Source organism: Lissotriton helveticus, chromosome 1_1, assembly GCF_964261635.1.
Source record: "Lissotriton helveticus chromosome 1_1, aLisHel1.1, whole genome shotgun sequence".
NCBI lineage: Eukaryota > Metazoa > Chordata > Amphibia > Caudata > Salamandridae > Lissotriton > Lissotriton helveticus.
The window spans coordinates 2,017,111,826-2,017,134,881 of NC_136057.1; the positions used below are offsets into that span (position 1 = coordinate 2,017,111,826).

General features: G+C 44.6%; 1 protein-coding gene across 2 annotated transcripts in view; it reads right to left on the reverse strand.

Annotated features, from left to right (window-relative positions):
- Window positions 1–23,056, reverse strand: part of PRKACB (protein kinase cAMP-activated catalytic subunit beta) — a 288,944-nt gene that overhangs the window by 60,716 nt on the left and 205,172 nt on the right. For both annotated transcript variants that reach the window (XM_078644794.1, XM_078644785.1), the window contains exon 7: window positions 9,273–9,368. In XM_078644794.1, the coding sequence (XP_078500920.1) occupies window positions 9,273–9,368 (96 nt within the window). The remainder of the gene's footprint in view (window positions 1–9,272; window positions 9,369–23,056) is intronic.

Genomic DNA, 23,056 nt, shown 5'->3' on the forward strand with positions numbered 1-23,056 from the left:
AGTGCCCAAGAGGACCACTGTTAGGGCGTCATTAAAGGGAAGCAGCGGCTCCGCCGAAGTAGACTCTGCCTGGAGCACCTCGGTGAGGAGGTTGGTCTTGAGGGCCACCGTGGGGAGGTCAAGGTTGAGGGCCTCAGCAGCCCGACAGAGGACCATGATAGAGGAGGCACCCTCCTCCATAGTAGGCGGGGGAGAGGCAAAACCCAGGTCAGAAAATACATCGAGGTCGCCTGCATCCTCCAAGTTGTCCACCCAATCGAGTTTGGAGTCACATTGCCGAGCAAGCGGGTCCTCGGACCCTTCCCAGTCGTCATCCGCCTCTAGCGTAGAGGGGGCGGGTCGCAGCGGCAGAGCCGGAGTGGGTAAGGCACAAACGGATTCAGGAACGGTGCCATTTCCACCGCCGGCTCCCAATGCGGATCCCAGGCCAGAACAAAATGGTCTGGGAACCGGGGCAAGGGTGGGCTGATGGCACCCAGTGCGGCACCGGGGGTTGAGCAGAGGGTGGCGCCAGGGCTGGAACTGAGGGTGGCGGCGGGGCTGGAGCCGAGGGTGGCGGTGGGGCTGAAGCCGAGGGTGGTGCCGGGGTCGAGGGTGGCGCCGGGGCCGAGGGTGGCACCAGGGCCTAAGCCGAGGGTGGCGCCGGGGCCGAAGTAGACAACACCGCACCTCATACCGCCAGGGCATGAGCCAGCAGCGCAGGTCCTGTAGCGCTGGTGCAAATGGCGGAGCCACCGGGCCAACAGGATCTGGACACGGGTCCGCGGGGCCCGAAGACCCGCCGGCGAGAGCCCAAGGCCTGCAAAGAAGGTCCAAGGCAGCAAGGAACTCTTGCATTTGTGCAGGAGTCACCAACGGACCCGGGTACGGCGGGTAGGCTGCAGGACTCACAGGCTCCAGAAGAGCCACCGGAGCGAGGCCCCTGTCCCCCTCGTTCACCTCTGAGGAGCGATGGGGGGACGTCGGAGAGCGAACACGCTTCTTCGACTTCTTTTTATGGCGACGCTTACTGGAATCCGAAGGTGAAGACTTCTTCGACTTCTTTTTATGGCAATGCTTACTGGAATCCGAAGTAGAAGACTTGGAGTCCAAAGAGCGATGGTTCCGGTCCCACGAGCAGTCCTGGGAACGGCCCCTAGACCCGGAGCGGTGACGCGACGAATCCTGGATCTCCAGCAACTTCCGACGCCGCTCCCGCAAAGCCTTGGGGGTCATGGCATGCCAGTCCCGGGAGTCGTGGTCAGCCTCCTGGATGTAGAGGCAAACATCATGGGGGTCCGCTACCGACATGTTTCGGTGACAAGTCCCACAGGACTTAATGCCGGGCATCCCTACGTGCACCAAGAAAAAAAGTGGGGAGGCAAAAGTCTCAAAATAGCGGTCAAAAAGAGACGAAGGTATGTGCTCAATCCGGATCTGCGCTTACTGGCGCGGAAAAATAAAGAACTGATGTCAACACGCATGGGTGGCGCCCAAGTACTCTCCGTGATGTCATCTCAGCGCTGACGACGCCAGTGACGGACGCAGAGCCGCGGGACACCACCTACAGACATGCAAGGGTACTGCTAAGCAAAACTTTCTGGATCCAGTCTGACGCCTGGGGATATTCTAAGGTAAGGAATCTATCACTAACATGTCTCTTTCAGATGTAAACAATTCAAAAAGGAGGGAAACATGACACAGGGTTAAGGCTATAGAAAGGTGAAAGCAGAAGGATTGGACAAACCAGGCACACAGGAATGTTACCTAGAGCCACCATCTGCATCACATTATTATTAGTTATCAAAACAGGCTTCACACTGGCACCAGCAGCCCTTCTGTATTACTTAGAAAACAATAAACTGCTATTCAACAAATGTCAACGTTACCTCAAATGAGCTGCTCGTGGCTTTCCATGGTGCACTACTCTGGCAGATCAAATATCACTAAAATAAAACGTATTTAGGTACATGAAGATTTAAGAGGACGGGGCAACCAGGAGGGTGAGCGTGATCCTTCCTAAAAGATGCTGATGAAACTGAAGTGCAGGTGAGGGAAAAGACATCGGAGTTATTGGCTCCTTATTGCGCAGCTCATCGTGTTGTCGGAGGTAAGGAGTGAGGTTGCCAATTGCTGCCATGCTAATTCTGCAAAGTACCGTCTGTTTGTTCGTCAGTCAGCAGCCCACTGCGCTGACTCAGCTACGGGCCTCCCGCTTGATGCTGCCCCAGTGGCACAGCAAAAGCAAAAGCTGCTGGCCATTCAAGGGCCAAGCCGACCACCTGAAAATCTATCGCTTGGGGCAAAGAAGGATGCCCAATATTGCAAGGACAAGCAACACCTCTGGGAGCTGGAAACCCGGCAGCGGAACATCTGAGGATTGCGGTGAGATGAGGTGTGGAGAGAAGTGGCTGCAGTGCTACCACTGCGGACGGAAGGTCGAGCCGGAGTGTAATGGAGACAGTCGGACTAGGTCCTGATGGGGCTTGTCAATCTGTGTGGTCCCCCGCCTTCACGACCTGCTGCATCTGCCACAACACTGAGTCAAGCAAAGTAAATACTTCACCATTTCAGCTCAACTTCCCCTTCACCTGCAGCGCAGCCCACCCCACCCCTTACCCACCCCTGATTGCCAAATCCCAATTGGTGCCTTCAATAACCCAGACAACCCACAACAAGCATCCCCAAACACAATAGTTGGTCTACGTAAGTCCCCTGGTACACACAGTAAGGGTGTACAGGCAGTAGAATGTTGTGTAGAGTGCCAAGAAGGATACTGCCAACTCAATCAAAGTCTGCCATTGAGGGGAAAGATTCCCCACCATCAACAACTGTTCAGAATATTGAGGAGCCCCTGGAACTTAATAAGGGTCACACCTCACCTTGGCATGGGAGCCCCACTTCCAAAATACCCCTTAACTTCACGCCAACAGGTTTAATCGCCCATTACTTTCAAGCCTCATATACCGTGTCTGGAAACTCAAACTCTTCAAGCAGGCTAAGTAACGCAGGCAGAAAAAACCTCAGAATCGTTAAACAATAGTTTGAGCAATCCTTCAGCACTGAGCGGCCATTAAGCCCCAATTGGGAAACGCATGGCCCGATCCTGTCCAAGTCTGAGTGGGTGCTTAGACTGTATAAGCCACCTTCTCCAGCAGCCCTCTACACCTGCATCAAATCCAACACCCAGAACTTTCAGGTTAAGAAAAAAGACCAAGACAAACAACACCTAATGGAAGAGTTACTTACCTTCGGTAACAATATATCTGGTAGAGACGCAGTCTAGCCGCAGATTCCTTAACTTATAATATCTCCCCAGGCGTCAGACTGGATCCGGAAAATCTTTTTACCCAGCAATATCTCTTCACGCCCGGAGGCAGCGTCGCCAGGCTCCGTCCTAACATCGTCCACGGAAGTGACAACAATGGAGCCATATAAGCCCCTCCCGTCATGCGGGCGTCAGTTTTCTATAGAAAACTTCTCCGCGCCACAACACGGAGCCATAACAAAAGCTGAGATAGCAAAGGAACAGTGTGTGAAAAAAAGATAAAAACAAAATACTTGAAACAACAACGATAAGTAACATAAAAATGAGAGTAAAATCATGTAGAATTATGAACAATAGTAAATTGAGAAGCACCCAGTACCATGACGAAACTGAAGGGAGCCCACAGAGCACTTGTTGCAAGCAAGGGCATACGTGCCGTGTAGTGCCCCATTTGAAAGGGGTACTGGTTGCGGTACGAAAGATAAGCCAGTCCCAGCTTGTCACCACAGTAGGTAGGGTAAAAGAAACACTACATTGAAGCAACAGGTTGCAAGACATGTGACTAGAAGTGAGACATCGAAGCCACTGGAGAAACTGGTCTGGGCGACCTAAGCACTGATGAAGACTGAGGAACAGGTGTGGGACAGAAGAAGCCGATTCAGATGGAGGGAATCGGTGATAGTAGTCATCCAACATGTGATGTAAGTTGTTTAGAAGATATAGAGGCATTTGTGCAGTAGGGTTTGTCACTGGTGCTAAAGCAGCAGTCTCAGGGTAATCGTCACCCTCTTGATCCTCATTTTAATATTTAATGAAAAGCTCTGAAGGGTTCCTGGCAGTACGAAATGTATTGTCCTCATCACATTCTTTCTCGTCAGCGCCATAATCCAACAATTGTACAGGCAAAGCAAGAGGAACCTTACTTGGGGAGGTGTGAACAGGTGAGAGGACCTCCCAAAAAGATTTGTGTCATTGAAGCAAGTAAGGCTCTGCTGTAGACGGTGGTAAATTCATAGATGTATCATAGAAGACTTCGAGGATGCTATGGCCGTAGACGAAGACCATACCTGGAAGTCAGTGCATGAACATAGTTGCAGCGTCGACGAGGCGGCCGTCGACAAGGCGGCCGTAGATGAGTCGGCCATCAACGAGGCAATCGTTGATGAGGCCAACGTCGACGATGCTTTCTTAGTCTTCGTTGACGAAGGGGCATCAACAGCAGTCTTCAACAACTTAGGCGATGACGAGGAAAAGGAGGTGACTGACGTGGTTGGTCTCACGGAGATGGACACCAGCGTCGACGGCGAGGATGACGACGCCAGTATCATCTGAGACTTTGGAGATGAAAAAGTGGCTGTTGACGTCGTCATAGCGGCGACGGTAGTCTTCGTCGACGAGGACATCGTCATCGAGCTCGTCAGAGAGGGACCCCATTTCTGAAGTAAATCTTTGTCAGGAATGGTTTTTGAAGCCTGAGATTTTTCAGTCTTTCTCGGGGGTGTAGAGTCTTACCCTTAAGAGATGGAGGAGCCTTTTTTGAGGGGGAAGGCAACTCAGCAATTTTTGAGGTGTGCTGCTTTTTCAACACCATAGCCTCAGGAGAAGACAACTCCCTGTCGTTAGCCCTCTTCCTAGAGGAAGGGGTCTTAACAGAGGAAGTACTTTCAATATCAGATAAGGGGTTGTCCTGGTGATTAATCTTCTGTAGCCACAGAAGAAGACGTCCCTCTCTGTCTCTCAAAGTCTTTTGAGGGAACGTTCTGCCGATCTTGCAGTCTCTCACCTGGTGGTCTGGATAAAGGCAGTAAATGCATTTTTGTGGGGGTCTTCAGAAAATAGCTGGAGCTGCTCACAAGCTTCAAGGTCTAAATAGATGTCTTTGAAGAAGACACCATAAAAGAAGAAATTCTGAAGAAACCTGAGGAGCTGTAGAAAATCTGAGAGCCTGTGCCTCTACGGAGAAGGTTAAAGAGGGTGCCGATGCCTGATTGGCTGTAGCTTGAACTATATATAATGACTTGGACAAATCATGAAAGTGAAAAAAAAATCCTATTAACTTCTAGTCATTTTACTTCCCGTTTCTATTTTACATATGATATAGCTATGTTATGCATATATATATTGCTATTTTTATGTACCGTGGGACTCCCACTCCGACAACGGGGAATGATTCAAGCATGTGAATATATGAAAGATACCCCAATACTGGAGAACTTCATCAACTTTAAAGGGACCAGGGTGAGGCCATCCATTCAAATTTAAGTGTAAAGGGATACCTGGGGAAGAGAAGCATTGTTATCCATAAACCCTCTGGAGACAGTTAGGCAACATCCCATTGGGAGGGGGAGCTGGTCCCAGATCCAGTTTGGTTTAGCTGCAGAAGGTACTGCTCGTTTCCCTAAGAACACCACTGGCTGGCACACAGGTTCCTTGCAGGAGCACAAAGAGTCTGAAATGTTGAATTTGCAGAGAATAGTGCACTGTGAGGTGTTTTGCAGTGAGGAAAACAGGATGTGCTGCATAAGTGGGAAGGGTTGCCCCCGGTATCTTTTCTTCTCATTGGTTAGGGAGTGTTCAGGAGTTACCCCCACCCACTGGTTATTTAAACCTACAAAAGTAGCACCTCACTCACAGCTCATTAGAACACTTTCTGGGCCAGCGGAAGAAGGGAAGAGTACTGGATCTGCTGTTTGAGACCTGTCTCAGTCCCTAGAGGGCTGGACCTCCTCCCACCTGTACCCAGGACTACAAGAGAACTCCAGGTCAGCTGACTGACCTCCAGTGTGTCCAGAAAAACATAAGGTGCAAGACACCTTTTTCCTTAAGTGCCAAGCTTACCAGCAGAAACTGGAATTGGACTCTACTGATGGCATCTACTGGAGTAAATCCTGGCCCCTAAGAGCTGAGCCTGAATTTCTAGGAGCCTTAGAAGTCACCAGTGGGACCTAGAAGCAAAGGTTGCCAATTTTGAGAGGAATTTGTTAGATACAGCTCTAGGCATCCCTTGCTGAACGATTTTAGGCTCCATAAAAAAAGACTACATTTGAAAGTAGAAATCATGATTGGACGAAGGTGTGAAAAGTATCCGTCTGACAGAAGGACTTAGGCAACTGCACAATTTGAATTTCACCTACTTGGAGCTTTTCCCACCAAAACCAACGGCTTTAGCCGGACCTAGTTCAATGGCTATCTTGCTTCTACAGGACTTTAGTAGCTATAGCTAGATACTTTGCCTCGCTGGAGAATTTCGACTTCCCCTCTAGAGACAATCACAAGGTAAAATGTTTGACCAAGACAAACCCACTTGTGGTTTCCGAATCATGGTCCGTTGCTGTTAGCTTGAATTGTGCCTGGGTTCCAATCAATCCATAACAGTGATTACTGATTGGTGTTTTACTTTTTCTTTGTGCTTTTTTTGCCTAATTTCTTTAAAAATTCATACCTCTCGTTCCCCTTATTAGATTTTTGATGAATTCGTATAATTTTACTTATTACATTTTCCTCTATTTTTCTAAATTGGCTGTGGGATCTTAATTGTGTTGCATTTTAACTTTCCAACTGTTTTGCTTCTGCTAAATACTTAACATATTTTACTAAACTAAGCCTGCCTGCTCCATGCTATAGCTACCGGGGATTGAGCCCAAGTTTAAATGATTGAAACTGCGTTTTACTTTAGTGGTCTTATTCCTTGTGGTAGAATCGCATGCAACACAGTCAATAACCCACATTCTTACGTGTTCATACAAGAGACGTAATATGCAAGGAAATTTGCAATAGGCAAATCTACATATACATGGCAAGCCTGTTTAATGATAGATATTCCACAATTACATCTGATGACAATTGCTAGTTATCAGAATTATACTAAACCAAACATTCACGAAATTTAACTGCCTACAGAGCATATTTGAAAACAACATAAAAAACCACTTTGAAATTGTGGCTACTTTTTAGGAGTACTGAAAATCTTCAAAGCAGTTCTTGTCAATGTAAAAACAATAGATCACAATAATGTTGGAGAGGAGTGCTTTGGGTGCTGAGGTTTTAGCACCAAGCACAAGAACACACTTGAATGCACTACCAAAGTAGAGCCCTGAGTGTTAATCTTGTGGTTACTGTATCTATTCTTTTCCCTACCTTGGTTTGTGACTACCAAAAAAAAACATTTTAAGCAAAGGATCAGTGTAGAACCTTATTGAATGACGGTATAGCCTCCTTTACATTCAGCATTATATGTATTTCTGTGGATTGTCTATTTCTTTTAATAATAATAATAATAATAATAATAATATGCCATTTGTAAAGCGCCTGGCTGCACAAAGCTGTGTGTCCCCGCGCTAACTGCAATACATCCAGTCCCAAGGGAAGAAGGTGTGGAAATCATCCGGGGAAATTACAGGCTGAGGAACAGGTGAGTTTTTAATTGTGCTCTGAATCTGACTTCAGACGGTTCCATTCGTAGATGGAGAGGGAGGGCATTCCAGTATTTAGTCGCCAGATGTCGAAAGGATCTGCCTCCCATTTTGGCTTTTATGATACGGGGAATTTTAAATAGCATCTTGCCTGATGATCTAAGATCTCTTGTTGGGCGATGTGTGATGAGAAGGGTTTTCAAATATTCGGGGCCTTTATTCTGAGCGATGCGGTGGGCATAACAAAGAGTTTTGAATTTTATCCTCTCTTTAATGGGGAGCCAATGGAGTTTGGATAGAGCAGATTTGGTCGATGCTCTTTTAGGGAGGCCTAGCACCAGTCGGGCAGCTGTGTTTTGTACACATTGCAGTTGGTGGAGGCCCTTCTGGCTGAGACCTATTAGGAGGGCGTTTCCATAGTCCAGATGGGGTGTTATTAGCGCATGGACTATGGGTTTTCTAGCTGTAATAGGAATCAAGTCTAGTATTTTTCGAAGGATTTTTAAAATGCCCAAACATTTTCCGGTAACTTTGTTAACTTGGGTTTTACCAGAAAGGTCTGAGTCCAGCATGACACCCAGATTTTTGACCGCTTCTACGGGAGTGGGTGGTAAGCCCAGTTCACTGGGCCACCATGTCTGAGACCATATAGAGGTCTCTCTTCCCACCACTAAAACTTCTGTCTTGTCTCCGTTCAATCGGAGACTTTGCTCATACGTATCCCTCAAGCACAACCATTGTCTTAAGTTTGTGATGATTTCTTATGAACGTTTTTATTTTGGTCTCCTCAATTTAAATCACATAGATTAAAGTAACTGCTGTTTATAAAATGAATACATTGATGGACGCTCTCAGTAAATTAAAAATCCAAATCTCAAATATAAAATACAGAGTGCAGTATGCAGGGCTTTCATGTGAAATCCTGAAAAAGGCAAATACAGAAACATATTCATGTCCCCCGGTGAACAGAAGAGACAATTGTTCAGTAAGGTAGTGGGATCTATGTAAAAGAAAAAATGGTTTAACAGAAATTACAAGGCAAAATAGTGCAAGTAACTGAAAACTTCATATATGAACAGTAATCTCTCTGTCTAACCATTTTGGTTTTTTATATCCTTTGCGTCACATTGGTGGGATATACGTTCACTTCACACAGCAGAAAGTGATGTAGACTTTGTTTTTAAATCGGAGACTGAGCAATTAACATCCTAGTTGCTATACTACCAGTTAAAGGATGTATGTTTCTGTGATTTACACTTGAAATAACTCTAAAATATTATGAGTGGAAGACAGAAAATGGGGCCAGGGCTTCAACTGCTCTGCCCCGCATGAATAACGCAAAACCCATCCCATACTCCACTTTAGGAAAGGGGTCAAGACCCTGGGGTACAAGCAACATCTCGGAGTCTGACCTTCTGGAATACCTCCTAACAGTCTTCACCAATTCACCTCTGTCCTTCCCACCCAGTCACTTGCCAATAACCTCTGCTCCGAGCTCTACTAGTCTACTGCTCTGACCACTTGCAGCTTTGCAACTTAGTTACTGATTTATAAAATCTCATATACAAATGCATACATTCATGATGTTTAAGTTTAGTATTATCATACATTACCTTGCTAAGAATTATTTCTGGTGCTAGATATTCTGGTGTGCCACATAACGTCCATGTTCTACCTTTTACTCTTTTGGCAAACCCAAAATCTGTGACCTAATGTTAAGGTGAGAAAACACATCAGACAGGACTCAACACTGCTGAGGGAGACAATACTGATAAGTGAATTGATACAAAAGCACTCATTTGAATATTTCTGTGGCTCACGTTAGAAGCTCTGTGTTGGGGTCGGTATGGAAAAAGGATAATATTTAAGATTATGGGGGTAACACTTGTATCTGCACACAATAAATACAACATAACTGATAGCAGAATATGGAATTCATACACAATGGTATTGATTGAAACTCAAATATGCAACTTGTTACCTGTTCTGTGGCACAATATTTGACGCTAATAATGCATTGAAAGCAGTACGGCTACATTATATTTGGAGAGCTGGCATTTATATATAGCATATGGAATTCATACACAATGGTATTGATTGAAACTCAAATATGCAACTTGTTACCTGTTCTGTGGCACAATATTTGACGCTAATAATGCATTGAATGCAGTACGGCTACATTATATTTGGAGAGCTGGCATTTATATATAGCATTATCCCACCCACCCCACCCCACCGTGCGCTGAAACATTACCTTGCCAAGAGTAATACATTTTTATGTCTCTTGAGTAACAGTTATTAGAATGTCTTCCTATAATAATGACAACTGCCATTTTACGAGAATGCCCGTTATTGTTGTGCAGTACTTGTATTAATTGCATTAATTCATTAGTTATTAGACTATGCCCAGAACAAGTATCTACAGGATTGTGAGCAGGCCAAAAAATGGAGGCCAGTCTCCACTTGAACCCCGAATGCTAGGCACCAAGAGGGCTGTCCGAGGAGGATTTTGTGTGGTGCTTGTCCGAAGGCATGGCTGTGCAGCCAACCTCCACACTGCACATCCTTTGCTATGCACACTGGGAGGTTAGCTGCTGCAAGTAGTTTAGGCACAGAGCCTGACCAAAGGAATGGCTTTCAAAACCTCTTCCTGTGTTCGGCCTTTTGGCTGTAAACAGTGGCATAAGGGCCTACGGCCAATCCTGGCTGCACATGGGCTTTGCAAGTGTGCACCAGCGTTAGCCAATCACAAATGGTTGGGCACACAGCCTATTTTATGTATAACCCTTCCTCTTGTAAAGAAGGCACCATATATCTTGGACACAAAGACAACCCTCCATTATCACAATTCAGTGGTTGTACATTGTTAACATATCACTGTGTCAACTTGATTTGAACATACCTAAGATACTTTACAGCATAAAATAATCAAGATATTGGCATTAAGTTAATCTTAATTGTTTATTTTGCTATCAATTTGTTATAGACTAGATATGACTACACATAGCCAAGTCCAGCAGTTCCTATAGCCCGACTAAATTATTTGCCTTTCTACTATGGCCAGAATGCATGCCTTAACTGAAAAAGTACCAGGTGTCCCTTCTATGCTCATGCTGCCAAATGGAGGCTTTGACACAGTTCATGTGTAAAAATCAAGTCCTAAAATGTCCATCTACGGTTTTCAAAGGCACTAACCATAGAAAACCCTCCACAAGCGGACAACCCTCTTGGCGCACAGCCTTCAGGGGTCTGATTGAAGACTGGACTCCATTTTTTTGAGTTTGCAATCCCACCCAGACTTATGAGCTTTTAGTAGACCTTCTGCAAGGCCCACTGACCCACTATGCAAGAGGGTCCAACAAGGGTCCATGAGCCTTTGTCAGGGTTTTGCAGACACTGAAGCAAAGGTTCTCAGACCTTACAGGTAAGCTGGAGTCAGCCAATGCAGCCCCAAAGGTAACTTTTTAAAATTTAAATTTAATGGGGCGAATATGCGGCCTATCGGCTAGGGCGGTCAACCTAAAATCTGGGGAACTGTGTTTGAGTCTGGGCAACGACGCTCAACATCCTACGATTCTAGGCAAATCACTTAATTTCCCTATGCCTAAAAAAAGAATGTGTCCTTATGTAACGCAACTGGTGCTCATGTAAAGCGCTGTGATACCCGATACCTTTAGGTCAAGTTGGCGCTATATAAAACTCCGAAAAAGAAAAAAAAAATGGGGGTTAGAGGAAGCCCTTTGAGCTTCGCAACATGGGTGAGGCAGGTCAGGTAAAGCAGCCCCCTTCCAGTTTATGGCTCTTTTGTTTTCTTTCCCAAAACATGGGGACCAATTCCTGCATCATGTAATGATGGCTGCAACAATTTTCCACACTTCCAGCCAGCCAATCAAAGGGTTCAGTTCCATAGACCTGATTTGCTAACACACACGTAAAAAAAATGACATGGAGAAAAGCTCCCCTCATGCAATGGTGTTAGAAATGGGGGTGTCTGGTTGTCAGGTTTGTATCCTGTCCAAGTAGGGACCCTTCCTTGTAGTCAGGGTAAGGGGGATTACACATCTAAAATAACCACTGTTCACCCCTTTGGTAGCTTGGCACGAACAGTCAGGCTTATCTCAGAAGCAATGTGTAAGGCATTTGCACATAACCCACAGTAATACAGTGAAAACACTACAAAGGACACCACACCAGTTTTAGAAAAATAGCCAATATTTATCCTTGTAAAACGAGACCAAAACAATGAAAATCCAATATACAGTAATCAAAATTGGATTATTGCAAGAATAACCTTAAGACACAGTTCTTTTAGTCAATAGCTCTCTCTGGGGTTATCACAGCGTTGTGAACAAACAAATCCAACAGTTCAGGCCGACTGTGATGTTGTGGTCCAGCTACTGTGTCGGTAAGACCCACAAACAGCACCTTGGATAGGCTGCGTCAGTCCCGGAGGTCGGACCTTTGAAGTCACACATGTTGCAAATCAAACTCTGTGAGGTTGAAATCAGGAGCGCCGATATCAGAAGGTGTCAGGGCTGCAGTGCAAAGTGGAGTCGCGCGGTGTGCGGTGTCCTCAGGTCGCAGTGGTGGCAGCGGTTCAGTTACTATGTCCAGTGGCGTCGGTGAGACCAGGGCTGTGGTGCGAAGTGGGGAAGTGTTCATTGCCGTGCTGGCAGGGCACAGTGCAGGCAGCATCGTCGTCATTGCTTAAGCGCTGTCATCAGCAGAGGCTCTGAAGTCGATGGCGCTGGCATCCATGGGCCAAGCCTGCCTGAGGTGTGGGATGGGGTGGTGTGTTGAGTAAATTATGAGTGGTGTCCCCAGGCCACGGTGCAGGCAGCAGCATCGGGAGTGGCTTCGTATGGATACCACATCGGCGATGTGAATTGATGCGGTGTGAAGTACTGTGAAAAAAGGGAGAGTCCCTGTAAAGGGTAGCAGACAGGGATAGCTGTGGCTGGAACTCAGGGGGAATGCTTTTGACCTATAACTGCTGATTTAGCAAACATAAGTATCAAACACAAGAGTATGCAGTACACTGTGACTAAAACAAATGATGAAGAAAAAATTTATAAAAATATGAAGAATTTATTCATGAGTACCTCCCACTTGGGTTACAATCTATTACAAAGTTAAAACTTTCTTCCAATACCATTCCGGATAGTACCACATATAAGAAATACACAATTAAAACAAGATATACAATAAAAAAGGTCTTAACAAAAGGTCGACGCGGCGTTTCGGTGTCACTTTATCTTGGCACCTTCATCAGGACATTTAAGACTTTTGGACTTTGTATCTAAGAATAAATAACAGTATTTTAGTGTACTCACAATTATGTCTCTGAATACAATCATTTGAACGTGTTCTTACAGCCCACAGATTGCACACTCTAATGGTCACTCCCCTGGTTCCCAGAGACTTTATAACTATTTTGCCTCAGATCAACTTGTTTACGGTTAATCCTTTAGTGTACAATGAACAACTATCTCACAGACAGTATTGTATTAAAGATGCAATTCTGGTCAATATACCTGGAAATTACGGTTGAAGCAGCTTTTCAATTGCTGTCCGTTTAGCGTACTTTCTATGGTGATGCTAACGAATATCTATGGATCAGACGTTCTACTGCACACCAGTCAACTAAAAAAACATAAATAATAAATAATAATTATTATTTATGTTTTTTTAGTTGACAATTGAAGTAGAACCAAGAAGGAACACCAACTAACAGAAGTGCCCAAAAGCATCCTCATCTATATTCTCGTAATGGCTACCAAGGCTGGGAGGGGTAGAAAATCGATTAATGGTGGGCGAATCGTGGGTACGCTTGACCAATTCCTTACTCAGGCATCATCAGCCCTTGCCCATGAAATAAAACTGACGGAAAGGAGATTGTCAATGGATCCTGCCTTCAATAAGAGGTCATCTATGGGCAGTTTGGCACGTGTATTGTCACCTATCCCCTTACCTGAATCTGTCCTATCAATGCCTGCTGGCTCTGGGGAGGGCCTAGGGACCCAAACATCAAAAGTAGTTGGTGGTTTGTCAAACCCATCTACAAGCCGAGATGACATCTTAGATACACAAAATGACCCCATCGAACATAACGAGCACTCTGAACTCCTTGCACGCGGCGCAAAAACGAGATCCACACGATGCCTTAAACCTGGGCCAACCCCACTGGTAACTAAAAGGAAGTGTGTGGGCACCGTCCAAAAAGGTAGAAAGGCCAAAGTTCCAAAACCTAATGCTGCTAGAGAGAGTACGGGGACGATATCCCAAATTAGTCCTGGAGTAGGCCATCCTATTGTTGAATTATCTACTCCAGCAAAGAGCTCCATCATGGTGTATCCGTCTGAGTGGGGACAGGATTTTGGGGACAAATTGGAACACATTTTTAATAGGACATGTGCCCCCATCTATAATAGACTTGATAATATCGAAAATAGACTCAACAGCCTTGAGTTATCTATGGCCCAGTTCCAGAGAAAAGGGGTCATTGGGGCAATTGACACGAACAAGAGATTGGATGAGCAAACAAATGAGGCTGAGGTTGGACCTTATTTTGCCACCCGGATAACAAAAGATATGGCTGACACCATTTGCCCTGCCGCGACCTCTAACAAGCTCTTCCTGCACTCTAGTGAGATTGGAGCGATTGGTCATCTGTCACCGAGAAGAAGTGCAGAAACAGGGGATGGATCTAGGCCCACGAACCAGCAACCTAGTGCGAATAGTAATATGCCTAGTGATTCACCATCAAAAGGACTACCATGTACCACCTGCGTCTGTACAGTATGTGGTAGTCCTAGAGGGGGTTCCAGCTCTGAGGCAGTGAAAAACTATATGGAACTTAAGAACAAGTGTATCCATTGGCTCAATATCAATCGACCACTTCCCACAATGGTATCAGCTGAAATCCTGTTTGCTAGGCGGGTGGATTGGGTGGGGTCAAGAAAAAAGTCTATCAAGGGTGATTGCTTTATAATCAACTTTAGGAACAGTAGAGTTGCTGAGCATATCTGCGAATGGGCACAGGCATGCTCGGACACCCAAATTAAATCACTGCCCCTAACTTACTTTTACCCTGTAAATCATATGACCCCCATAAATGTGTTGTCAGTAGGGGAAAGATTAGAACCAGGGAATGTGGGGAATTAGAACGAGGAATAGGTACGACGTGCTATCTGGGCTTGAAGATTGTGATTGACGTCGGATTAACCGAAGACAGCGGGCAATTTTGGTAGTGCCGTCTGGAGATAAGCTGGACAGGGACAGGAATACAGTTGCCGATCTGGCAAATACTCAGAATAGGATATTAGACCCCCAGCTCAAAAGAGTACCATCAAATGTTGAGAAAACAGGTTCAGATCCTCTGGATGTTAACACCTACTGAAGGGTTAGGAGGAATAGAATATTAGTTCCAGGGGCGAGTATGAGTATAGAGCAGCCATATCTACAAGACAGGTGCCTAAATGTAGGTGATTTATCCCCAAACAATATTGCAAGTATGTCATTATTATCCTGGAATGTTGCGGGACTGGGTTCTAAACTAATTTTGCCCGATTGGTCAGACTTTATAGAGAAACATGATATATGTCTCTTTCAAGAGACATGGGCAGTGGACCCCGTGTTTCGATTGGGGTATCATGTCCCCGCAGTAAAGAAAGATAAAGGTCGTCCATTGGGGGGGATTGGTGATTTGGGTACGGCATGCTCTAATCTGCAAAGTACATTAACTTGCAGTATTTAATAATGACATCCTTGCAGTAAGAATAAGTTCACCATCAGGCAGAGGTTTAGATATATATAACATCTATGCAAGAGGTCATCCGGGAGGGCGCAGATCGGAGGTAGTGTCAGTCCTAGAGGATTTGTTAGAGGCCATGCCCAGTAACATCTATCCGATCATAGCAGGGGATTTCAATACCACATTCGAGCCATTAGGGCAAGATGAACAGTGCCTTATGGAATTAGGAGACTATAAATGGGGTATACCCCATCTTGAGATAATCCCCATTAAAAAATGGACATAGGCCACCATCCAACTGAAGGGGCTGTGCATAGGAAAAGAGCTGAGGGCTGCCAATGGACGTACACCGTCTGATAGTCAGGGTGCAAATACATACCATAATACCCAAAAGGGCTAGCCGCATAGATTATATGCTAGTCAGTCTAAAACTGTGGCACTGCCTTAAAGAAATGGTTGTAACCGTACGAATAGAAAGCTATCATAACCCCCTCATTTCTACACTGGACGGGCTGCTAGGAGAAGTCATACCAGCAAGCGATGGTGCATTGGCACCAGATCTTGTTCTATCCAATGATATGCGCCACCTAAAATCCTGAAACATTCGTTGACATAAATAATGATGTTAACAACGCATTAGTAGAGCTGTGAGCTAGCGTGGATAGTTTGGATTCACAGTCCCTAATAATTGAGACACATATTAATCTCTTTGACCGATTAAAGTTATATTTTTGTAAACCAGTTACTACCAGGAACTTAAAAAATAAGAAACCCCAAGGGTGGTACAATGAGGCATGTCGGCATGATCGGGCTGAGTTGGGCTTAGTATTAAGAGATGGGGATCCTGGTAGAGTAAGAAAGGCACGGGACTATTATAGGACAGCCCAGATGGAGGCTAAAAAGCTATGGGATCAGAGTAGATGGCAGGATTTAAAACAAGCGTGTGAGTCCAGAAACCCAAAACTGTTCTGGGACATTTATAAATGGGATAGGGGGGGACGTCCGGACCCTCCGCAGAATAATGTAGCCAGCACCTATGGGTGGAGCATTTTAAACCGCAGTATGCTAGTTGTGCAGATGAATGGAATATCGGGACATTCCCACATACATTTTATACAGGTGTGGTTTTTACACCAGATGAGGTGGACAGGGCACTCAAAGCAGTTACACCTGGAAGAGCGCCAGGTATAGATTGTGTCCCAGTTGATGTCTTCCTAAACAATAAACCATCCTGGCGCCAATATGTTGTTTATTTAGCAAATGCAATTGCACGTGGCGCAGCTATCCCGCCTTCATGGAAGGGGGCGGAGATTATTCCGGTTTTTAAGAAGGGAGATCAATCTGTTGCAGCTAATTATAGGCCAATCAGCCTAATAGATTCGATGCAGAAGATTATGGGAAGATTGGTATTATACAAAGTGCAGTTCTGGATGGAGGAACAGCAAATTTTGACCCCATTGCAGGCTGGTTTTCGCCCCCTTACAAGCACAATAGACCAGGTTTTTCGTTTTATTACTATCTATTGGAAGATAGTGGTTTTGGGGAAAGGGGCATTATATGCTGTGTTTGTCGATCTAAAAGCAGCCTTCGACTTGGTACCACGAAGCAAATTGTGGCATGTCATGGGGGAGATGGGGGATGGCCCCGGAACTGTTATCACTGATCGTCCGCTTACATGAGGATAATCATGCCCGGCTCCGGTGGGGGTCAAGGGTAGAGGTAACTGAGGCCTTCCTCGTTGATAGAGGAGTGTGACAGGGGTGCGTTTTAGCGCCTACCCTGTTTTCGCTCTTTGTCAACGGGGTGGCTGACTATCTCTCCCTGGCCCCCATTGATGCACCAGTACTGGCAGGTAACCACATTCCTATCCTCATGTTCGCGGACGATACTTTGATTATCTCCAAGACACCGAGTGGCCTTCAGAGGGCCTTACATCAGTTTGAAGAATTTTGCTTTATTCGGGGCTTCGAAATTAACACGGCTAAGACTAAATTAATGTCCTTCAACGAACATAAGTCATTTCGAGGTAAAGTGCATATGAACAAAGCTCCTCTGGAGCAGGTTAACGCATTTACTTATCTGGGTGTAACCCTGCAGAAGGATATGTGCTGGAAAAACCAACTTGATTTGGCTGTTTTAAAACACCAGCAGCAGTCAGGGATTCTTATATCCAAATTTAAATCCTCGTACACCAAACCAATTAGTCCAGTGCTGGAGGTCTATGGCATGAAGGTATTAAGTTCGGCCCTATATGGTGCCCAACTATCGGGGTTTGCAAATCTAAATCAACTAATTGTAGCAGAGAACTCTTTTTTACGCAAAATTGCCGGGGTCCCGCAAAGCACCCCTATGCGGCCACTCCTTTTAGATTTAGGTAGAAAAGTAGTAGAAGATTTGGCGAAGCTTCGCCCTCTATTATTCTGACATAGACTGTGGTGTACAGAAGAATTATCACATTATGCCCAGGGTCTTAAGGATATAATGGACGCAGACTCCTTCACAAAATCAAATGGTTAAAGGAGCTAAGACTGCTCTTAACGAAACTGGGCATGAGCAGAATGTGGGACGATCCTTCTAACGCTGACTTTCCTTCAAAAAAGATCTTGAAGGAAAAATATTGGGAATTGGTCATGTCTTCGGTATGTACTAAGGGACTTTCCACGCATCTAACAGGACGTTTCTTGGAATATAAGGCATGGCCTGTCCTAGAAAAATATTGGGATGTTATCGAGAAACCACATGATCGAAAATTGTATTTTCAGCTTAGGGTAGGAACTTTACTTACAAGGCTATTCACTAGTAAATGGGCTGGAGCCATTAATAATAAATATCCAAGGTGTCCAGACCAGCAAGAATCAGTAAGCCACATACTGTTCTTCTGCCCATTATATGTTGCACCTCGCTATATGTGGGTAAAACCTACATGTAACATATTGGGCTTTAGAAGACATGATGAGGCGCTGAGAGTTTTATGCACTGATTCCGCCCCGCTCATAGCCATTACTATGGCCAAGTACCAGAGCTGGGCTTGGTCTATTCGATCAAAGGTGCTGTTACCGGTCAGTCTATAACAGATTCCTGTATCATCCTGCTGGAACATATGAGGAGTACTGGGAATAAGAAATGCTGAAGGGTGTTGATAATGAATTTTAAATTGAAATTTAGTATCATTTTTAAAAAAAAGATTAGTGGACAGTTACTATGGTAATTTAATTATATCTTATCTATTTAATATGCTTGGTTATATGAAATTTTAAGCTTGATTGATATATTATTGAAATGGTTTTTTGCTGTGCTTTTATGACTTAACTGTCGAATAAAGTTTATTTGAACTGGTATTTTCAAACAATTTAAAAAACACCTTTACTAAATTTTTAAATTCTGAGATCAGGGAGTCTAAATTCAAATTCTCTATATTTTCCCAATTGTAATTTACACTTGTAAAATGTTACAAGGCACATCAAAGATTATCTATGGGAAAGACACTTTCAATACTGAAAAACAAAATTGACTGTGTTTCACTATCAGGACATGTAAAACACACAACTACATTTCCTGTCTTTCACATATGCTGCACCCTTCCCATGGTGTACCTTGGGCCGATCTTGGGGTTGCCTTACATGTAGTAAGATGGAATGTTAAGGCTTGGCAAGTGTGTGCACTTGCCAGATTGACATGGCAGTCAAAACTGTTTGGAGACACTGTAGTAGCATGTCTGAGACACCTTTGAAAGGCTACTTGTGTGGGTGGCACAATCAATGCTTCAGACCCACTACTAGCCTTTAATTTACAGGCCCTGGACACACACAGTACACTGTACTAGGGACTTACTAGTAAATCAAATATGCCAATCATGGAAAACCAATCATAACACAATTTACATGGAGAGCATATGCACTTTAGCACGGATTAGCAGAGGTAAAGTGTCCAGAGTCCCAGAATCAATGAAGCATGGGTAAAAAAACAGGAGGCTAAAAAGCAAAAAGTCTGGAGATAAATCTGCCAAAAATGCCAGGTCTGACAAAAGTTAGTTAATGATTTTTTTTAATTAGAACACAGATGGTTTGCAAAGCCTGGAACAAGGGCTGTCGATGGACTAAGGGTCCAGGTATCCCTAACTTGTTAATCTTTTCAAGCCCACTGCAAAAATAATTTTAAGCACTACGACTACTGAACAGATTTACACGAAAGCAAACAACAGCATTTCTTCAGGTTAAGATCTAATTTAATAGGAAGTTTGCTGTAGTTTAATTTGTTCGTTTTTTTATCAGAAAACAAAGATATTCCTATGGGAGTAAAAATGTCACGTTTTTGAACCCCTTTCTTTTCCTCTTTCCCGAATGATCTGCAAGAAACTTGCTCTTCCAAACCAAATTGGAAGAACTTTTCTTTACAATTCATTGAACAGCAACATAATTATTAAGAAAACAAAAAATGTTTTTTCAGTGGAAAGTGTGGAATTCAGATTTCTGTATATTTATTCAAATGTTGCAGTCGCCAATGTGAAGCTATTGTTGAGTTGCACTTACCCTGAAAGGACATTTTTTTAATTTGGCAATAACTTTGGCCCCTCTGGAAAGATTTGTATCTAATTTAGCACTTGCGTCTCATATGCAGCTTAAGCTCGGCGAGCCCGTTTTTGTGCACTTTCATGCAGGGACGAAAACGTTAACAAGCATTTGCAATGCAATCGGTCTCGCCTTTGGGACCGTATATGTATTTAGGTATGCAGCACATTAGCCTGGGTGCTGAAACAGTTACTTTCTGTGTGATTGTGTCCTCGCCAGTTGGCATTGCCTTTCAATGTCTTTGCATCAATCACCACAGCTTAATTGTCACGTTAAACTTTAAGCATAGCACCCTCTCTGATCAGAGGCTGGGTATTTAATCGTTGAGACACAATTCATTTGATTTCATTAGAAAACTTTATGACAGTCAAAGACCATAAAAGTAGCAGAAAATATAAAAATACTTCACATCACTGAAAGCAATTCACAGCAGCAATTTGAATAACATGATTTAGAAAGTTCAATAATCTGATCCCAAAACACTGATATCTCACACAAACCACTACTAAATCACTATGGTCCATTAGCTGCAACCCCTGCATTCCATTTCTGTTCTAGGTGCTCAGCACATACATACATACACAACTGCACATTGACTTTTTAGGGCTCGGCCTACGTCACCACTTCGTCAGAAGTGGGGCGGAGCTCCGAGCCGTATTGTTATGGGGCTCAGAATAGTGAAGTAAAAATTCCTCACTGCGCGAGATTTTTCCGTAGTTTATTTTGGCATCTGCATGCTAATTGGTCCTCGCAGTGCTGTGTTTCTAGTTGCCTTCACGCAATAGGCCATATGGATTTTAGTTTGTGCACTTCCTGCACTTTCTGTGCGGTTACGCGCAGGGGAGTGCAATAAATTGTCAATTACGAGCTGTCAGGGTGCCGAGGTAATTGAACCCAGATGTTCGGGGCGCGTTCACCAGTCTGCAGTGAGTTTGGTGGGCGCGCGTTCGTCTGCATCCTTTCATGTGTAAGTGTTGGCCTTTGAAGAGCTGGCTTGGTCGTGCGCCGACAATGAGACACACAGTCTTCATTACCCCACAAAGTATGTAAGTGCGTTTGTATTGGAGACAGTAACGTCCAGGTACGAAACGGAAATCTTTTCACTGGCTTACCAACAGTCTCACATTTTGCCGCATTCTCCTCATCTCATCAAAGGGTCTCATGTCTTGTTCAGCAAAAAACAAAAACCTCCGAGAGCAGGAATGTGTTTCTGCATGGAGGGTCCGAGCAGCCGTGTTGCAACAGTTGTGCTTGTGTGTCTAACCTTGGGCCTCATGACAAGTAGGTTGATTTTAGGTGCAGGGATACACAGGTACTGCGCACACACACAAACACTGTTGACACACACGGACACTGCTCACACACACAGGCACTTCTCACAGACCCCGGCCCTGTGCGCACACATAGGCACTGTTCACACACACAGGCAGTACATATACACACACAGGCTGCTCACACACACCGGCACTGCGCGCACACATAGGCACTGTTGACACACACAGGCACTACATACACATACCGGCACTGCACGCACACACAGGCGCACTGATCACACACAGGCACTGTTCACAAACAGGCATACACACACCACACACACATACACCACACACACAACACACACCTCACTCTCTCAACACCACACACTCGTCACCACTCACCACAACACACTCACCACCACACACTCACCCCCCCAGGCTCACCCCCACAGACTCACCCCCACAGACTCACCACCACACACTCACCACTACACGCAAAACAACACACCCCCAGCCGTCAATGAATGCTTTCACCAGGCACAAACACCAACAACCATCAATGTACGCTTTCACCAAAAACAAACACGACCATGCATCAGTGCCGCTAAACACCCACGCACACAACAAACAATGTCAGTGCAACTTTCACCAAACACACACACACACCAACAGCTGACAGTGCACCAGCCACTCTTTCAATTGGCACAATCATCAACAGCTGTCAGTGCACCCTTTCACCATCCACACGCATTACCATCCAGCTCTGTACGCTTGACAGCCACACTCAGTAACAGCTCTTACTGCACGCTACCACCAGTCATACACACCTCAAGCCGCCACTACACGCTTCCACCAAACACACACACCAACAGCCATCACTGCACAATTCCTACAGGCACACACATCCACCACCCATCAATGCACACACCAATTGATAACGCATCCACCAATTAATATTGTACCTATCGCACTATGCTGCACTTTACCTTTTAAAGATAATGCGTTAAAGTGCAGCATGCCACCATTGATAACATTCCAATCCAACACACATATCTCCAACACACACCACCTGCTTCCACTCCAAAACACATGCCTAAAACACATTGCAATTTACAATGCCATTATCTCCAACTCAAACAAACCCGAGCCCTAATGCATTCCTAATGCTTGTTTTTCTCTGCTTCAAAACCTGGTATCACATCCACTAGTGAAGGGGAGATAGACAGAACCATTGCACAAGCAGTGAGCGTCTTCACCGAAGCATCCACGTGTAGGTCTTAAAATGTAAAAAGTTAAATTCTCTAACGATGGTATGGTTTAACTACAGATAAGATGAATCGCCGGACTAGAAAGTAGAAGTGCCAACAGGACTATTAATTTACAAACCCCTTGTCTGGTTAACTCGTGCAAGAAACTGCAACTGCTTACAAGAACTCGGATTTCAATGTAAATCAAAGTAAGTGTAAATCATAATATGATTTGCTGAATGTGAGGCGAATCCTGCGAGATTGTTACTCATAACTCACTCACGTAAGTAATACTTGCAAATAGAAGGTCTGAATAATTAAGAAGGCTTTTTATTTCATGCTTCATTTTGTGGCTAAAGGTTGTAAAACTTAAGTATGTCACACAAAAAAACGCAATTAGAACACAAAAACGCAATTAGGTGCAAATACCTCTGGGGGATAACACAGGTTTTCCGTATTTAGGCCTAAGTGTTAATTGATTTAAAGAAAAGCATTATATAGACGATTTAAAATTGCCTGCAGCTGCGATAAACAATTTTTAAATAGCGCTTTAACTGAGCACCGGACACAAGA